We start from the raw sequence: 18,391 nt of genomic DNA, 5'->3' as shown, positions 1-18,391 counted from the left end.
CTATTTAATCTGAGTGGCTTATTCAACAGCAATTCTAAGTAAATTAGCCAAGAGAAAGCAGCACTTTCGGCTAGGTAAACAATGGTCCAGATTAGCTGGAGGAGAAGGGGGTCCGCGATGACACTTAGTTACTGCCAAGCAGCTCCTCCTCTCTTTGGTTTTACTTTGTTTCTTCTTTTTCTTCTCCCTTCTTCTGCTGCTGCTCTTATGTGGACCAGGCTGGCCTCAAACTCATAGCAATCCCCCTGCCTCTGATGGGATTAGAGGCCTGCACTCACCACACCCTGTTTATTTCTTGAGAAAAGGTCTGACTATATCTTCAGGGAGGCCTGGAACTCACTAAATAGACTAGCATGTTTCCAAATTCATGATGCTCCTGCTTCAACATTCTGTGTGCTAGATTTATGAGTGTGTGTCACCACACCTGTATCCTTAGTCTCTTATATGAAGAAACAGGCTTATTGATGACATCATCATCATCACCACCACCACCACCATCATCATTAAACCCAGTTACAGGCTGTCGCTTACTTTCTTTGGCGGTCTGCAGATCAAGGCCAGGGTTTTACTCATGGGCAAGGAAGACTCCATCCTTGACCCTTGGGAATGTTACTTAAAAATATTCAACACTAGCAAACTTATACAATGAATGAAGGTAGACTTTTGGGTGCTTTCTCTCTTTTTTTCAATGACTCTTGACCTCTTAGGGATACTTAAGTCCTTGCCCTTTCCACAGCCTCGGTGCACCGGCTTGATCACAGTGTACTGTGAGGAATGGCCCACTCTTCCCACTCTACACTTCTGTCAGATCTTTCCCGAATCCTCCTGCTTTTTTAACCAAAATGCGCCACAGGGGCAACTGTCTGTTTAATACAGGAAGCAGAACTGTAACTCAGGTCAAGAGAGGCATGGCTGAGGCAGCTTCACACCAGCGCCTGCTTACTGCCTTTGTCTAAATAATGAGCAATGCGGGAGTTGTGATAATTGTGAGCTATTTTAGGTTTCTGGTGGCTTTAAGAACACCAATTTATGTAATTAATTATGTGTGTGGATTTTTATTTGTTCCTGATTTAAATCTTCAGAAAAAAGAATGGCTATTCAATAAAGAATACTAGGCTGGATGGCTGGTGACTTGGAAAACGTCAAGACATAAATCTACCTTAAACCTAACGTGAATGTGAGTCTCTAAGTGAACCAAAGACCTGAATATACCCAGGAGTGAGAAAGTTGGGAAGATAATCTGAGCCTCCAGTTAGGGTCCTTGCTCAAGCCTTCAGTGATGAGCAAGCAGACTCATCAGGGGGAACAGCCTAGACAGGGCCGTCCACAAGGGAGGCGGACAACCCAGACTCCACTACCAGGGTGCACATCTTGTAGGTAAACCCAAGACAGTTCAAAGGTCTTCATTCCCAGAGTCATGATGTTATAACAGTAAGAATAGCTAATACCACTGCTCAATTGTTGTGCTCCAGTCACTGTAATAAACACCTTCTATGCGTTAACATTATCTTACTTGTTAAATGTCTGAGATACAATTCATACGAAATAAAATGTATCCATTTAGAATCTATGCGGCTTTTACAGGTTTTCATTTAAAGATGTTTATGTGCTTTTAATTGACAACTAACTTCTTGCTGCTGTATAGTAAAATATTAGTATATTTTTTTATCATTAAACTGCTGCATGACTATCAAAAAAAAAGCATCTATGTGGTTAAGGAACGTTCATGGAATCGTGCGACTATCACTGAAGTCTGTGTTTACAGTGTTTTTTTTTGTTTTGTTTTTGTTTTTTGTTTTTTTTGATCCCCTCTGCTTCTCCACAGAGCCCGTGTGAAGGCTAAAGTTATGTTTTAAGTTTAAATTACTGTATTAAGAGATCTATAAGACACAAATGCCTCTGACCTGCCCAGAACAGATAGCCTCCAGGAATGCTGGGGGCGTTGCTCACAGGCCACAAGCTTTCACTTTTGTAAACAAGCTTGGTTGCCCCAGCTGGGCTTGATCACACGTGTAGGCGGGAGGTGTGTCGGATGTATGTTTGCCCCCAACTGGACGAAGGTGAGAAGTACACAGCCTTGTGGGTTTTCCCTTTATAAGCCTCTGACTAATATATTTTGGTGCTGTTCTCTGGGAATCCCAGGTAAAGACCTGGCTGGTGTCCACTGTCCTGGACAGTTTTAATAAAGCATGCCTTAAATTGGCTCAAACATTGTGGCAGTGGGCTTGTTCTTGCCCAGTGGGATTCACCCTTACTGTTCAGGAGCAACTCCTCATTCACCCTCCCCTCAGCCCTAAGCAAACAGGAGTCTACTTTCTGTCGGCATGGATTCACCTTTTCTGGGTCTCTAAGCAATATGTCAATCTAAAAACAGCTCTGGGGATGTTACTGTACATTCCATATGAGAAGCAAAACAAAACAAAACAAAACAAAAACAAAAAATGCTTCGGCACTCTGTGGCCACCCAGGTAGGAGGGAAACTGAAGGCACACACTTGCTGACGACCCTTCACTTTCTCTCTGACCAGTTCTTTGGATTCAACCATAATCAATACATTTAATATCTTCTGTTTACCAACTTAGGGGAAGGTGCCCAATTTTGAACCTTCTTCTCCATGGCTTTTTGTGGTCTTGGCAATGGGTACCAGACAAGTGCTGAGGCCAGTGACTCAAGTTTCATTTTCTAAAAACTCTAACAATCCCTCCAGCCCCAAAGCCTAATAGGACAGTTCATTTCATTATCAGCAGCAGAGACAGCGCACTGGCTCCGGAGGCCAACTCTCTGCCAAGCCACAGCGAGGAACTAAAAGGCAATGTTCCAAGGGGGAAAACTTTGGACTGTTACAACTTTTACATTTTTAGCTTTAAAAATACATGTAAGAGGATAGATCTTTTTGGCAGTGTAAGTCCTGCTGTTACCAACGGCATGCTCCGGGAGAGGAAGGGCAGCTCTAACAGATGGCCGATGCTGGACCCAAACAGAGAAAATTGGGTAAGAGAAGTTTCCTATGTCAACTAGTTAGAATTCTCACGTGTCAGCTGCACGAGCTGGAGACATAAGTTCTCCCTAAAATGATAATTTTTAGTTTCTTAGAAAAAAGCTTCATAGGATAAACTGTCCTTCAAGAAGAAGGCATTACACTGGCTTTGAAAACTAGGATGCAGCGTTGCTCAGAAGCAGGGCAGCTGCCTAGCTTCTCTGACACCCTGAGCTGGTCTCCTGCGATGCTAAACTGTAACTGTAAAATGTAACTTTTGTTCTCCTGTGGTAACTGCCATCTCTGAGGCTTACTGCCTCAGCCTGCTAACCCAGGCCTCGCCCTGGAAGCTTCTAGCCTCTTATCTAAGCCTACGCTGTTTTCAGCCTCTGAGATTTACTGCTGAGTAAGCTCTCAACTGTGGCTGGCTGGTTCAGCTCAGCTCTTCTGACTCCTCTCCAAGCTGACTGATTCAGTTGGCTTCTCTCTCGACCTCTGACTAAACTGCTCTGCTACTAACTGCTATTAACTCTGGCAATCTGTAATAATCTTCTGACTTCTTCTCATTCTCTGGCTCGTTCTGTCTTCCCCTGTGTCTAGCTTGTTCTGCCTCTGTAACCTGTCTCTGTACAACTGTCCCAGTAAAACTGCCTCCTCGTCTCTCTCCTTCTTCCTCTGCACTGCTCTCTTTGCTCTATCTTCTTATGAGAGTTGAGCATATCCTATTCCCATCAAATCTTTCTCTGATTCATTACTGACACTCGATTAGACATCATATTCAAACATGGCTGCTTCCTTCTACAAACTAACTTTACTTTCATTGGGATTAAAGGTCTGTACTAAGGGCGTGTCTGTATTCCACACAAAGGGGTTAAAGGTGTGTGCTAAGGGCTGAGCCACAGCACAACTAGAACTAGAAACAGTTCCCCCCACCCCCCTAGTAAATGACACAATCTCAGGTTCACAGTGTGACCTGAGTCACAGCAGTGCAACACACTAAACACAGTCTTCAGGAATCTCTGAGTCTTACATCAGGCTCCACAAACTTGTCGTCAGGCCTAAATTGTGCCTCGAAGACACTGGGTTATACTTCATTATTTAATGAGCTTATTAAAGCAGATAAATGAAGTTTATAGGTTTACACGAGGCTCCCTTTCCCCTCCCTAGACAGGGTCTCCTGTCACTCAGGATCCCCTTGCCCTCTACCACACATCCAAGGATGACCCTGGCCTTCTGATCCTGCTCAACTCCACCTCCTTACAGAGAGAGCACCTGCTACTCCACACCCTGTTAGATTAATCTTCCTTCCTTTCTCTCTCCTCTCTCTCTCTGTCTCTCTCTGTCTCTCTCTGTCTCTCTCTGTCTCTGTCTCTGTCTCTCTCTCTCTCCTCCTTCTTTTTCGAGACAGGGTTTCTCTGTATAGCCCTGGCTGTCCTGGACCTCATTATGTAGGCCAGGCTGGCCTCCAGAGTGCTGGGATTAAAGGTATGTATCACAATACAGAGCTCAGCTTGCATTTTAAAGCAGTCTTTTATGTCAGATTTAGCATTCACAGGATTCCTTTTAAAATAATGGATTCATCCTGCTAGACAAACAACCCCTGGTACTCGATAAACAGGTTTACATTATTTAAAAGAGTAAGTAGCTTTCTCAGTTGACAATCTGAGAGTTGAGTGTCCTAGCTCCCACAAGCCACCACGGACTTGAAGAAGGCGGAACACCCAATCTGTGCCAACACGATGAGAGTCATTTATTCCACAATTGGAGCAAACTGCTAGTGATATCTCCACCCTGGCTAAAGTAACGCTGCTGATACGAGGAACTCAGGGAGTGGAGGATATAATTAATAGCCCTGTGACGTGGTCACCATGCAGGGCACAAACCCTCACGATAGCAATTCCTTACGTTAGGTCTGCCTCTCGGGCGCTCGTCCAGGGGAGTGACAATCTTCATCTGGGATGGGTGGACTCTGCCGGTGCCTTCTCCCCGTTGGCATTCCAAGTAATTATTTTCTGCCTGCTTCAGGATGACAAGGACATCCCCGCGCTGTAAAGCACAACAGCACTCTCTGAAGCAATTATTATTTCATAAAACATTATTACTTTCCCACATTTTAATCTTTGGAGCCTAAAGCATTTAATAATGTGTAATAGCAGGAGCAGAGGGCAGCATTTCTTTCTTTTTTTTTTTTTTTTTTTTTTTTTAATCAGTCAGTAAGGAAAGAGCTTGACTTTACCTTACAAGAGAGTTCCGTGGGGTTTTGGGAGACAATGTCTTCATTGGCAATTCCATGAGGCACAGACAGCTTAAATGTAAACCATAAGAGAATTACTCATAGTCCCACATCGCCACCCGCTGCTGGTCACTTCAGCATGTTGCTGAAGTACAACTTTTCCAGAAGGACCGCTCTCAGGCAGGCCTCGAGCCCTGGGAACCAGTGAGGCCACCATTTCTCCGGGGCACTAAAGCTCTCAGGAGGTGGAGCTGAGCCCACAGGATCACAAGGGGTGAATGTGACCTCACATTCTCTTGGGACCTCTCTCTGTAGGGCTTTACTGATGGCTTCCATTTGCCTTGTCCCCCTGGTGCCAGTGCCTGTCTGCTTGAAGCCCAGCGACTTCCTGTTCCCTCAACAGTCTGACCTTAGGATGGTTTTTAGACCCAGGGCTAAAGGGTTCAGTTCCTGCCTTGGTAGGTTTTGGCTGATGCGTTCTTGTCAGAAGTTCTATGGAATATACACTAAAGCGTGGAGAACGAGGTTGCCCGGGCCCAGTTATCCACGAGCAAAGACGCAGCACAAGGAGGTGGCCTTGTAAATCTGGGTTGAGCACCGTCACTCTTCCCACATCTCCACAGCACCCAGGCTCCCAAAGCACACAGTAGTAATTTAATGGCGGTGTAGCCATGGGAGTGCGGGAAGTGGATTGAAGGATGTTATTTTATAATGAGACATATCACTCTAAACAGACCATCATTTTTAATTGCTGATGTCTTTGAATTCCTTAAATTGTTGGACATGGACACAGAATCCAAGTGAAACTTAGTGCCCCTTGAATGAACAGTTTGGGCATAGAATGGCCGTAGCAAACAGAGAATAGGCCACTAATTAATTAGCCCTGTATTCATGGTATGGCAAAATGCTGAGGGGTGTAGGTTCAGTGCCAATTGTTCGGTGGTAATGCCCTGGTTTTACCACTTAAACCTCTAACGTGGTCTCATTCTCCTTATTTGTGTAATGGGGATAATAAAAGCATCTAATCGACAAGGCTAGTTTTGAATAGTGCCTAGCTAATAATTAGCTCTCGACACATACCAATTACTATGTTACTTTATATATTAAGTAGTCTATCCCAAAGACTATGTCTTGGGTTTGGGTAGTTAAAGTTTCATTAGTTTATGCTTCATCTTAGGGGGGTGGGGTGGGGATGGGGAGAGATAAGGAAGACGGGGAGAGAGAGAAAGAGGCAATGGGTTTCACTAATTTAAATGACTAAATATATTATATTTTTATCTGTTTATTCTCTTCTCAAAACCAGAATTAGCTTAAAGTAAAAAAAACACAAAAAACAAAAAACAACACTTCCTGGCTTGACGGAAGTATAGAACAGAATTAAATTACGAACTACTGTTAAACACATCACTGGCATATAATTATTTAAAAAATAGAAATAGTTCTCCCTGTCCACTTAGAAGTTAATTTTCATAAATCATCTCTGTCCGTCATTTGTGGGAAACAAGTGACAAAAGTCACTTGGTGAAAAATATCCAAAGAGACCAAAATTAACAGTCAACTATCTCAATTACAGATAAGAACTTTTAACCAGTAGCTATTAAATGGGGCGTGATAATTATGCTTACAAAAAAAACCTGTAAGGAAGCTCATTGATCTTAATAAAAGCTTAATTTCTACTTCATTTAAATGCTGCTCACTGAGTGGGCAGAGCAGCTGTAAAGCACAACCTACACCAGGGGTGAGCCACTCACGCCCAGCAGATGCTACCTCGTCAGTGAGGTAGAATTCCTCTCTGCCTGCTTCCCCTTCCTCACTGTTTCTAATACTCTGTCTGGAAAACCCAGGGATTTTCGTTGTTGTTTTGTTTTTTAAAGATTTGTTTGATGTGTATGAGTATTTTGCTCACATGTATGATAGTTGTCTCATGTGTTATGGGTGGTTGTGAACTGCCTTGTGGCTGCTGGGAATCAAACTGGGATCCTCTGCACCTGCAAGAACAAGTGCTTCCAACTGCTGAGCCATCTCTCCAGCCCCAGGAAACAGGTTTGTGGCAGCTTAGTTCTCTAAAGCTTTCTGGGCCAGGGTCTAAGCCCACGTTTGCTTTTATAATTTTAAAAAAGAACTACAGGCCGGGCGTGGTGGCACACGCCTTTAATCCCAGCACTCAGAAGGCAGAGGCAGGCGGGTTTCTGAGTTCGAGGCCAGCCTGGTCTACAGAGTGAGTTCTAGGACAGCCAGGGCTATACAGAGAAACCCTGTCTTGGAAAAAAACAAAACAAAAAACCCTACAGGTCTTTCTTATCCTAGCACAAAACCCTTACGCACTTACCATGTATTTCCTGTAGAGAGGGTGTCCCGGTTTAGGACGAGGGGGTAGCACCGGATCTTGGTTTCTAAAGATTTGACTCTTGGCTTTTGAGAGTCCAGATACCAAGTGGCTTTGCTTCTTCTGAAGATCCATGTCAGAGGAGGAGCGGTTAAAAGGCAGATTTTTATTTGATGATTTGGATGCAGGAAGTTTAGGGGGTGGTGGTCTCTCGGGGGCCCCTTTGGGGGGAGGCCTCCAAACTGGAATGACTTTTCCATGTACAGGTCTGAAAGGCCAGGGAGCCATGAGTCAGCGTTTGATCTCATCTAGGTTCCATTTCACCCCAACACACACACATACATGCACACACACGCACACACACACACACACACACACACACACACGCTTGGCAGCCTGGCTCAGGCGTGAAGAGCTTTTCTGCTGATGGGATACAGTTTACTAAAACCTGCAGGGTGTGCTATTTCTGAGCAAAGGACTGTTGCATTAAACATTATATCAGAGGAAATGGTATGATGCTCCGGCTTCCTCTTAGCCCACACTGGAGATTCATTAGCTCAAGACAAACAAGCATTCACTGTCACGAGCACTCCAAGGCCCCAACTGCTCCTAAACCCACGGACTATTTCAGGAAGCTAAGCACTATCTACCATAGTCTGAGACAAAAGCTTAGGCAGGAGATGATATCAGGTGTAGGTGCTTGAGTCGTTTGTATAATGAGAAAAGGAACATCAAAGTCCCCTAATGGTCGCATTATACGTTACTATTAAAACTCTTAATTTAGATCAGCATAAAGTCCTAAAAATGCAATAGGACAGTTACTAGTTTGAAAACCTTTTTTCTAATCTCTAAATGGAAATAAACTTCAACATGGCAATGCCTTCTGAAAGTGTGGCAGCCTTTGTCCAAATACCTCTAGAGCCCTGGGGAGAGGCCAGCTCTGAGTTCCCTCTCGAGATGCTGAGACACAGGCCTGCCTTTCCTAATAGGAGGGTGTTTATGAGCAAGACTCCACAGAGGAACTGGTTTGGTTTGGAAAGCTGTCTTATTTATTTGGAAAAAGTATCAAAGGCTCACTCGTGTTTGTGCTCTGTAGGTTTTTGGATCTTGTTAAAAGAAGAAAAGATCAGAGAGTCCCATAACCTGCTGTCACAAGCAGACTGTGGGCTGGCAGCCTGGGCAGATTCATGAGTTTCTCTCCACAGCAAGATCTAAGGCTCACAGCTCCGCATATAGAAGATAGTGGACAGGAGCCATTCTCCATCGCATTCACGTCCCTCCAACTTTCCTACATTATACCTACCTTGGTGGCAACCTGGGGGGTCCTTGAACCAAGCCTCCTGATTCGCTGGCTTGCTCCAGTTCCTACAAATGTCACAGAAGACTTTTTAGTCAAGACTAACCCAAAACAAGAGTTTGTAAGAGGAACTGGGTTCAGCTTTTCGAGTGATTCTCTAAGTAGAAATGCTGTGAAGTTACGGAGAACAGTTGAGAAGGACTCTGAGTATTATACATCATATACATATACACATACATATACACATACATGCCCTTGCTGGCTTGGAACTATGTAGATCAGGCTGGCTTTGAACTCACAGAGATTCACCTGCCTCTGTGTCTGAGTGTTGGGGTTATAGGCACAGTCTATTGTGTCCAGTCATAAAGCAATATTTTAAAAAAGGCTTTTTTATGTGTATGACTGTTTTGCCTACATGTATGTCTGTGCACCACATGTCTGCCTGGTGCCCTCAGAGGACAGAAGTAGGGGCTGGGTGCCCTAGATGGTGATTGTCTTCTTTTCTGCCAGTTTGTTTGCTTCAATTTTAATATGTGACATTTCTTCATTTCAATTATGGGAGAAGCAAACAGTCGTGAGTTTAAACCATAGAGAGTGAAGTGGATGGCTGTTCTGCCATCTCCTCTCCTTGCTGGGTGGCTTCAAAACAAGCAGTGGGCTCTGAACTAGAGGAGTTGAGGGCATTAAGAAGGACTTGAAAGTAAGACACTGGAGGGGAGACAGAAGGGCAGGAGAGATGGGCATTTCTCAAGACTGGCTGCATGGGCAGCCAAGGCCTTTGTGGGGAGTGTGTGTGTGGGAAGTGTGTGAGAGCACAGGACAGGTGGAGCAGCCTAATGATAGACAAGAAGATTTGGAAGGGGGAGGGGTCGATGGAGAGATTCCTTGGGGGTGGGGCTCAGCTGGTCTGTTCCATAGGTTTTCGTCATAGGCTGAGGACTATGAAATCATTCCTCTATTGAGTGAGAAACAGAAAGATCTCAAAGACCAGGCAGGCCTCTTTGTTCTTTTCTTTTGGAAAAGTCCTAACTAAATTGTTCTTTTCTTTCTTTCTTTCTTTTTTTTTTTCATTTGAAACCTTGAAAGTATTTACGCCTAAGACCAACTTTCCCTCTCCAGTCATTAAGACCCCAGCATACACCCAGGAAATACCATCTCTAAGACTTTAAAGAAAAAAAAAAAGACTTTAAAGAAAAAAAATTTCTAGCCCATTAAAATTACTCTGCATTAACAGTTACTTAGTTATTGCTTAGGAATCTTTAGGCAAATCCAAACTGTTTCATCCTCATAACAAATGAGTTAAAACTTCTTTCCACGATTTTAAAATTCACGCTATTTATAACATTTCCTTAAATACCAAGTGATTAATCGCCAATAACTATGATAATTTAAACATGTTTCGATGTCTTAAAACCTCATTTTTTAAAAAACAAATTAAGCTTGCCCTTAAAACTTGGTTTCACTAATGAGTTCAGTTAATGTAGTGAAGCAAGCCGCCAGCTCATAAACCCTGCAATATTCCAGAATAACCCACGCCTTATAAACATGCCGCCGCCTGTAATTCTTCCTGACAATATTGCTCTGATAAAACGCATGGCTTTCCTTGGCCACCTTTAAAATTAAAGCAAACAAACTTTAGTAGGCAAGGAGAACTTTTTATTGATTTTCTTCAAAATTAGTTGTGGGTTATGCCTTAATAATTAAGGGAAACTTCAGCAGAAATATTAACTTGTAGCTGATACGGAAGGGTACATATCTTACGGTGTATAACACATCTTAGCTGCAGCCTCTGGGGCAAGGCTTGTCTTCTCATTTTGTTTTCAACAAGGCTTTAACCACAACTGAGCTACATCCATAAAGGTTTGTTGGATATTTAAAACAGCTTTCTGATCTCTCTCTTGATAAACTCCTAAGTTGGAACAAGAAAGGCACATCTTGCCGTATGTGACACCGTCTAACAGTGACAAGGTGGCCCCTATTGCTGCAGCTGTCTTAGTGTTTGTCAGTGTGGGTCCGTGCCCAGGTTCTGCCAACAGTCCTCAGAGACTACTGACTCAAGTTTCCCCCTCTTCAGCATTCCACATACGCTGCGAAGCCTTTCTCTATCTTCTTAGTTTTTTTCCTAGTTCTGAGATTGCCCAATTCTGGTGTCTGAGATGCTGGCTGAGTTCCTGGCAGAGGTGTTTTTCTTTTTTTCTTTTATCAACAAATGTTCCCAACAGGTTAACTGCTAGTCAAGTAGCATATGAAAAACCTCATGGGAATTTTTCTTTATGGTCATGTCCACAGCAAATCAGAAACTGCATTCTAAAAGCCTTGGTAATGACCAAGAGGTGTTTTTCTGATCATAGCATTTCTATAGATGCCATCTTTGCACCATCTGCATTGTAGTCAGAAGTGTGGAGAAGCTGGCTTAGGTATGTTTTGTAGGCGCTGACACTCCTTAGAGCAGAGCTTAAAGGCAGCTTGTCTCTGGCACATACACTTTTGTGCTGTGTGCCTGGATTCATGAGCCATGCAGAGTCTCCCATAGACTTGGCAGGTTTAGGGGATGCTTTGAGATAGCAAGGGAGACACAGCTCCAGTGGCCCCCGATGAGACCCTAGAGCCCATCACTGAAGTAATGGAAGCAAGGTTTGGTGACTGTAGCCACAGGGCTGATGACAAGTTCCCTGAAACTCTGGTCAGGGGAAACAGCAGACAGGACAGTTGGGAAAGCCTGTCTATCCTCAGTCTGTGACACTGACGCCTTCTACGGGGCTTCTCCTTCACTGCTAGTCCTCATGGCCACTGGTCTAAATAAACTCAGTAATTTCAATTCTTACAACAAAATTTTTAGGCACGGGTTTGACCTTAGTCTCTAGAAATTACACACAAACCTGCTTCCTCAAGCCCTTTCCTTCAGACTCACTGTTCCTATTATGGTCTGCATGCATGAGCAGACAGGCGGCCCGAATCCCAGTGATGGGAACAGGGCAGGATTTCCTCCTGCTCACGTGAGGCTGGGAGGTAGCTATGGACACTGGAGCCCTTCGGGGAGTTTGGTTTACCCAAACTTGTTTTCTTTTAAATGTAGGTGTCATTCTTGGACTGCGTGACAATGCAGGTGACAATACCAGTGTTTCCATAGCGTGGTCATTCACAGAACCCGGCCCAGCGCTCACTGGAGAGTGTGTGCCAGCTCAGCACAGCTCCCTGCAGGAGCCTTTCCAGAATGGAGCCTGAGACCTTTGCAGATCTCAACAACTACACGATCTGCTTTTGGGCTTTCTTTGCCCAGTTTTAATAAAAATTTATTATCAAATACTTTGAAGATACAAATGATCACTAAATTTTAATTCATTCTACAGAAGAATCTCATTAACTTGGTATTGGCTAATTTAATTTAATGTCTTTTTCAAAGAAATTTCTCCTCACTAGATGATTAGACCGGTTTGCCTGTGTGATGAGCACAGTTAACGCACGGGGTAAGACTATTATGAAAATGGAACTGAATTGGTTTAAAGACTTTAAGAATTGATTTCTCTTGAAACAAGCCATAAAGATTGCCCACCAGGAGGAAAGTTTTAAAAATGCACATGGGAATAGTATTAAGGTTGAAATATAAAATACGCATATAAAAAGTCCTGGGTATGTTAACAAATGCATCGGAAAGTATTTTATTTCAATTAAAAGTTTTTCTTAAATTTCAAAATAAAAATTTCTTAGTTATTTTAAATTATTATTTTTAAAATAAAAATAGATTTGAATGCTTTAAACAAAATCTGACAATTTGACTAATCTATTTCTATAAATATTAAAGTTTTTTGGAAGTTATAATAACTTCCTCATTATTATTATGGTATCATATAAAAGACAATGTCATTATATTGGTACAGGAGAAATTATTTTATAATGAAGTACAATGAATGAGTCCAATCCTTCTATAGGGACTTGTAAAATAGTGAATATAACATTAAGTAAGCGCATGAGGTTTAACAATTGGGTTCTAATAAGATAATTTCTAAAAGTATAGCCAATGGTAAGATAATTTAAACAGCAACTGAACACTCAGAACTGGTTCAGAACTCTGTCTTAGGCCTAACCACCCCTCGGTATCACTTACTGGGTTTCTAGTTCTGTCAGAGTGACTGAGCCTTCCAGACACTGCACTGTGAGTATTCCCAACTGGCTTTTCGGCAGGAAGAGGAGGTGGGCTTTGTGGTTCCTCATGTAAACCTGGGGAAAGACAAGACAGAAGTCACCAGCAATGGCTAGTCCAGGATTCCATACAATGACCTGAATGTTTGGGCTCCCTAGGAAAATGGCTGGCAGGAGACAGTTAAGTAATGTTAAGCAGACCTCTGAAAAGTGGAAAGTGAGTGAGCCCACACCATGCCACACAGCGGGATAGCATTTGCTAAGAATCATGAGTCAGGCATTAACTCAGGCACTCCAAACAAAATCACCATCCCTGTGTTAGATCTGTCTGGTCTACTCGTAGCTGGTACCATGTATGGCAATTTCAGTTTAAATCTTAACGTGAAACAAGGTCCAAATGTTTGTTCTTTAGTTGCGCTAGCCACATTTCCAGCAGCCTGTTGCCACTGGGGGATAGAGGCTACCACAGTGGCCAGCACGGATATACCACTGCCAGAGTATCATACTAGATAATATGCTACCTATGTTAGAGATACTGGAATTAAGAAAACTCTAAGTGAGATGTTTAATTTATTAATGACAGTAATTGTCATGTTTGTTTGAACTAAAGCCTGTGCTCATTCTAGTAAAACATGGTCCTTAATAGGCGGACCACCCAACCCTCCCCATTCACAAATAATTAAATGTTTCTGATAATTTAGGTTAATGGCCATAATTGCCTTAATTACTGAAACAATACTTTTATATCCAAACCACACATGCAGCTCAGTAATATTCCCAACTTACTTTAAAGAAAGAAAATAGAGATGATTAGATTTAATTATTGCCAGAAAATTAAAATCTGTGTACAGGAATACTTCTTACTTAAGGGGATAATTGTAACATTGCCGGAGGCTAAAGCCACCTTTTACACTGTCTGGTGTAGTCACTGAAGGTACATGGGAATTCTTGTTTTTTCAAATGAATACTTAAAATTTCTAGCTCCAGTGAAAAACCTCTAACATGAAGATGATCTGTCAGGTTCCTGTTCCACCCACAGACAGGAAAACATTCTCAAAGGGAGAAAAATGTCCAAGCCTGCTACTAGGAAAACAAATGATTTAAGTGCTTGTTGTGAGAGAGGCAGGACACAAAGTCCTCAAGTCAGGTCACCTTCCTCCATGCCCTCCCACTGCGCCAGGTTCTCAGCCTCACAAGGAGGCAATCACACTATTTAAGAGTTCACTGGAGCACTAAGAAGAAGTGAGCTGGACCCTTACTTGCAGAAGAGGCACAGGGAGAACCTGTTATGGGTATGACTGGCTTCAGAGGTACAGTTCCCATTTTAATACAGTCAGTGAAGGATCTGACAAGAGCCTGAAGGAATTCCGGGGACCAGCAATGTGCATAGCCTGGGGAGGTTCCAGGGGAGGGAGCTGCAGGTTCAAAGGACCTTGCACACCAAGCTGGCCTTTTCTTCTCTGTCCATTACAGATTCTTTAGACACCAGAAATCATGTTCTTTTTCCTCTACTGCATTTATGCATTGTTTAAAAACTGTATCAACGGGCGCCAGAGGATGGCTCAGGAACTAAGCAGACTGGCTCCTCTTCCAGAGGGCCCAGGTTCACAGCACCCACAGAGAGACTCACAACCGTCTCTTGTTCCAACTTCAATTCATCTGATATCTTGTTCTGTTTCCTCAAGCACTGCAAGCACATGGTGCAGAGACACACATGCTGGCAAAACCCGCATTAAAAAAAAAAAATAAATGATTTACCATTGGACTAGCAGAACTCTGGAGAACTGACTTGTGCCGGCCCTGACGACTCTTGGAAGGCTGTCTAGGCCTGTCACTTCTCTCATGCCCACCAGGACAGAGTCACCTTTAAACAGTTCCTGGGGCGTTGTTTGGAAATTAATTTAAGATGATTTCTTAGCTTATCTTTTCACAATTTCAGAGTTAATAACCCAATTTAGGAAACATAATCGGGGGTGGGGGGTGGGGGGTGACACTGCTTACCCTAGGAAGGCCAGCTCACAAGTTCTGTACTGTAAGATGGGACCAACCACCATTTACCTTTTACTTATTGATTGATTTTTTTCTTTCTTTTCTTTCTTTCTTTTTTTTTTTTTTTTAAGACAGGGTTTCTTTGTATAACTGCCCTGGCTGTCCTAGAACTCACTCTGCTTACCAGGCTGGCCTTGAACTCAAAGAGACCCACCTGTCTCTGCCCGGAGTGCTAGGATTAAAGGCGTGTGTGACCCCATCACCTGGTACCAACTAACCATCTTTAGAACTAACAAATCCGAAGACTCTGGCTCAGCTCAGCTCAGCAGTTACTTTCTTTCCAGACATCGGGAACTCTAGAATCTGTCCAAGTTGTTTTTGGTGGCTATGTATCTAGACCTTAGGAATGGTAGTGGGCAAAGCATCTCTGGTATGTTTCCATTTAACATGTTGTGTGCTGTCCTAATTCACTGTAGGGAGACTGAGGTATGTTTTGTGTGGTGTGACCTCATTAGAGGATTCCTGGAAGCTTATTTCTGGTTTCTGTCACATTATACCCCATTTGCCTTTCCCCTTGGTGGATTCTGTCTCATTTTCTCTTACAGTAATAAATTATGATCATGACTATTGAGTCCTGAGAGGAGTCCTAATGATTCATTGACTTGGAGGTGGTCTTGGGGAAACTGGCATTAGAGTAAAGTTAAGAATAGAAGTTGTGGGGCTGGAGAGATGGCTCAGCGGTTAAGTTCAATTCCCAGCAACCACATGGTGGCTCACAACCACTGGTAAGGAGATCTGACTCCCTCTTCTGGAGTGTCTGACGACAGCTACAGTGTACTTATATATAATAATAAATAAATAAATCTTAAAAAAAAAGAATAGAAATTGTGAAGTGAGGGTATAACTCATGTAAACCATGAGAGATGACTGGATTCTAGCCTAAGCAAGTAAAAAAAAAAAGTTATCTTAGAACCCACATGAGGTTTCCATATTAGTAATCTTTGTATTTTACTATACTTGTAAAATCCAGAATATAGTTACAAGGTAACAGCAAACGAGTGTTACCTTGTAACCTTGTAACCAATGAGCTACAATGTTACTCCTTTCTGGGCTATATTACACTGACAAAAGCCATTATGTCACCATTTCCCTAATCAACACTACAATATAACCTTTAAAGGAGCAAGACCTGTCAGAAATGGAGAGTGTTAGCTTTCCTCTTCATTTTTCACAGCAACTCTGTTCAATCGCTTGCTACTGGCTAAGCGCTATCAATGAATAACAAAACCATTAAGAGACTAAAACCAACATGATGCTTCTTGGTAGTGTCTTAGAGACAAGCCAGTCCCCTAAGGTCAAGTGTATGCTTCTGTCCTCTCTCAGGACACTCCAGGCCTGGATGCATGCCTGTGTTAGGAGGAATCGGCAGGACTCCTATCAGACAAAGGCAATAGCATCCCTAGGCCAGGCAAAAGCTCTGCAGCCACGACTGAAACCAGAGGCCTCTGGAAAGCTGTGTGATGATTTCCAGCAATGCCAGGAACTGCTCCAGAATGCAGAGTGTTTCTTTTCTTTCTTAGTGCTCTTGTAGCCCAGGCTAAACTCAAAACTCACTGTGTAGCCAGGGATGAGCCTGAACTTCTGATTCTCTTGCCGTAACTTTCTGCTAGGATTACAGATGTGTACCATCTCTCCCTGTTTTATACTCTTCCAGGAACTGAACCCAGGACTTCCACCATGCTAGGCAGTCACTCTACCAACAGAGTCACATCCCCAGCCCTAAATATCACATTTTTGAGGAAACATTAAAGCTGAATTAAAATTTCATTTACTGTATGTTTGAAAGAATCATTAAGGAGGTACACAAAAATCTAGGGTTATACATATTTTAAAATGACATTTATTTTGCAATGTAGTCATTCTATGAAGTATAATTGTTAGCTGTTTCTAAAGCTATTGGGTGCAGTTCTTTGAACAATTCACACACACATGAAGACTGGGCTGGCTGGAACAGTGCACCCCTGATAGACATATATAACTTCATTTGCTATTCGCTTCCCCTCTCTCCCACCATCTTTACCAGAGACACTGATATAGGATACTATGATTTTTCCCAGATTCAGTCTCTTACTCTCTTTGTCTAAAATCAACCTTAAAGATAGACAGAACACAAATTTTTGGTGATAATTCTCCAAAGAACTGGGAGAGAACACCTTGCTCCAGGATGTCCGTGACCATGCATAACAAATGGCAGGTAATTTCAAAAGCAGACATTGATAAGTTAATTCAGATTTCTCCTGGGCTCTTGGAGGAGTAAATTAGGAACACAGAGAAGAGCTTACATTTTCCTGGTTTGGCTGGGATTCGTATTACAGTAGGCTTCCTGGTGGGTGCCGGCTGAACGGCTCTTTCTTTTGTTGCTTCTGTTTTTGTGGGGAGCTGAAAGGGATCTAATGAAAAACATAGTTTATTTTGCATGTTTTAGTTAACACAGATTCAAACAAAAAAGCCTCATTCATAATTTAAGAGTCATATTTCTCATGCCCCAGGGAAAACTATTCATGGATAAACAAAATCTCAGTTTGCAGAGACAAAAACAAAGTTGGAGCTCATAAAAGGAAATAATTTAGTACCCCGTAAATAATTCATATGGCTTTCTTCCTCTCTGATGAGAGAGATCCAGGACAATCCTGAATTATGTAGAAGCCAGCTTTCAGGGGAGTGTAATCATTTCATAAATGTCTGCCTGTAAATGAGAGGGCAACTGCAACAAGCAGTCTTCTCAAACAGCAAGGCCCCAGGCCCCCAGGAGGGCTCTGCTCTGCACATCCCTGTGCAAAGCTGTAATACACCAGCAGCCTCCTCCCCCCTCACATGGCCTGACACTGGGAAGGGCCCAGCTGTCTTAGATTCAGTTTAGTGACGTTACACTTCCATAATGTGGAAGTAAAGAGGATTTTATTCCAAAAATAAATCATCTCCTTTCAAATATCTAACTCTGGGGCAAAGATATACGACTTAGCATTTCTCCATCTTCATTAATTTATTTTAAGTAAATCAGATATGCCTAGGGTAAGTATTTTAAATCAAAACATAACTACAAACCCATTTCTTTTAAACAGCAAGAAATGAGCTTTAATGTAAATGCTCTTTTCATTATTTTAGAAATATGTCTATAAAAATGTTTGCATGTGGGGGTGGAGAGATGGCTTAGCACTTGAGAGTGCTTGTTGCCCTTGCAGAGGATCTGAGCTGGGTTTCCGGCACCCATATCAGGCCTGTAACTCCAATCCCAGGGGATCCATCGCCTCTTTTGGCCTCCATTGGTTCCAGGCACATATGTGATACATAAATACATATGGGGGCACACCCCCCATATAAATAACATTTAAAAAATGTAATCATGGTATATGTGTGTGTGTGTGTGTG

General features: G+C 42.7%; 1 protein-coding gene and 1 non-coding gene across 7 annotated transcripts in view; both read right to left on the bottom strand.

Moving 5' to 3' along the window:
* Sh3d19 (SH3 domain containing 19) overlaps positions 1-18,391 on the bottom strand; it is a 154,824-nt gene that overhangs the window by 15,633 nt on the left and 120,800 nt on the right. For all 6 annotated transcript variants that reach the window (XM_021157571.2, XM_021157572.2, XM_029475567.1 and 3 more), the window contains 6 exons: positions 17,305-17,412; positions 12,939-13,051; positions 8,840-8,901; positions 7,540-7,804; positions 5,214-5,282; positions 4,883-5,023 (listed from right to left, as the gene is read on the bottom strand). In XM_021157571.2, the coding sequence (XP_021013230.1) occupies positions 4,883-5,023; positions 5,214-5,282; positions 7,540-7,804; positions 8,840-8,901; positions 12,939-13,051; positions 17,305-17,412 (758 nt within the window). The remainder of the gene's footprint in view (positions 1-4,882; positions 5,024-5,213; positions 5,283-7,539; positions 7,805-8,839; positions 8,902-12,938; positions 13,052-17,304; positions 17,413-18,391) is intronic.
* On the bottom strand, positions 11,041-11,162 carry LOC115030723. Its single transcript, XR_003836321.1, has one exon. It is a non-coding gene; the product is annotated as a small nucleolar RNA SNORA32 (small nucleolar RNA).

The sequence above is a fragment of the Mus caroli genome, chromosome 3 (genome assembly GCF_900094665.2).
Source record: "Mus caroli chromosome 3, CAROLI_EIJ_v1.1, whole genome shotgun sequence".
Classification (NCBI taxonomy): domain Eukaryota; kingdom Metazoa; phylum Chordata; class Mammalia; order Rodentia; family Muridae; genus Mus; species Mus caroli.
The sequence above is the reverse complement of the archived record's forward strand: the minus strand, read 5'-3'. Positions and strand labels throughout refer to the sequence as shown.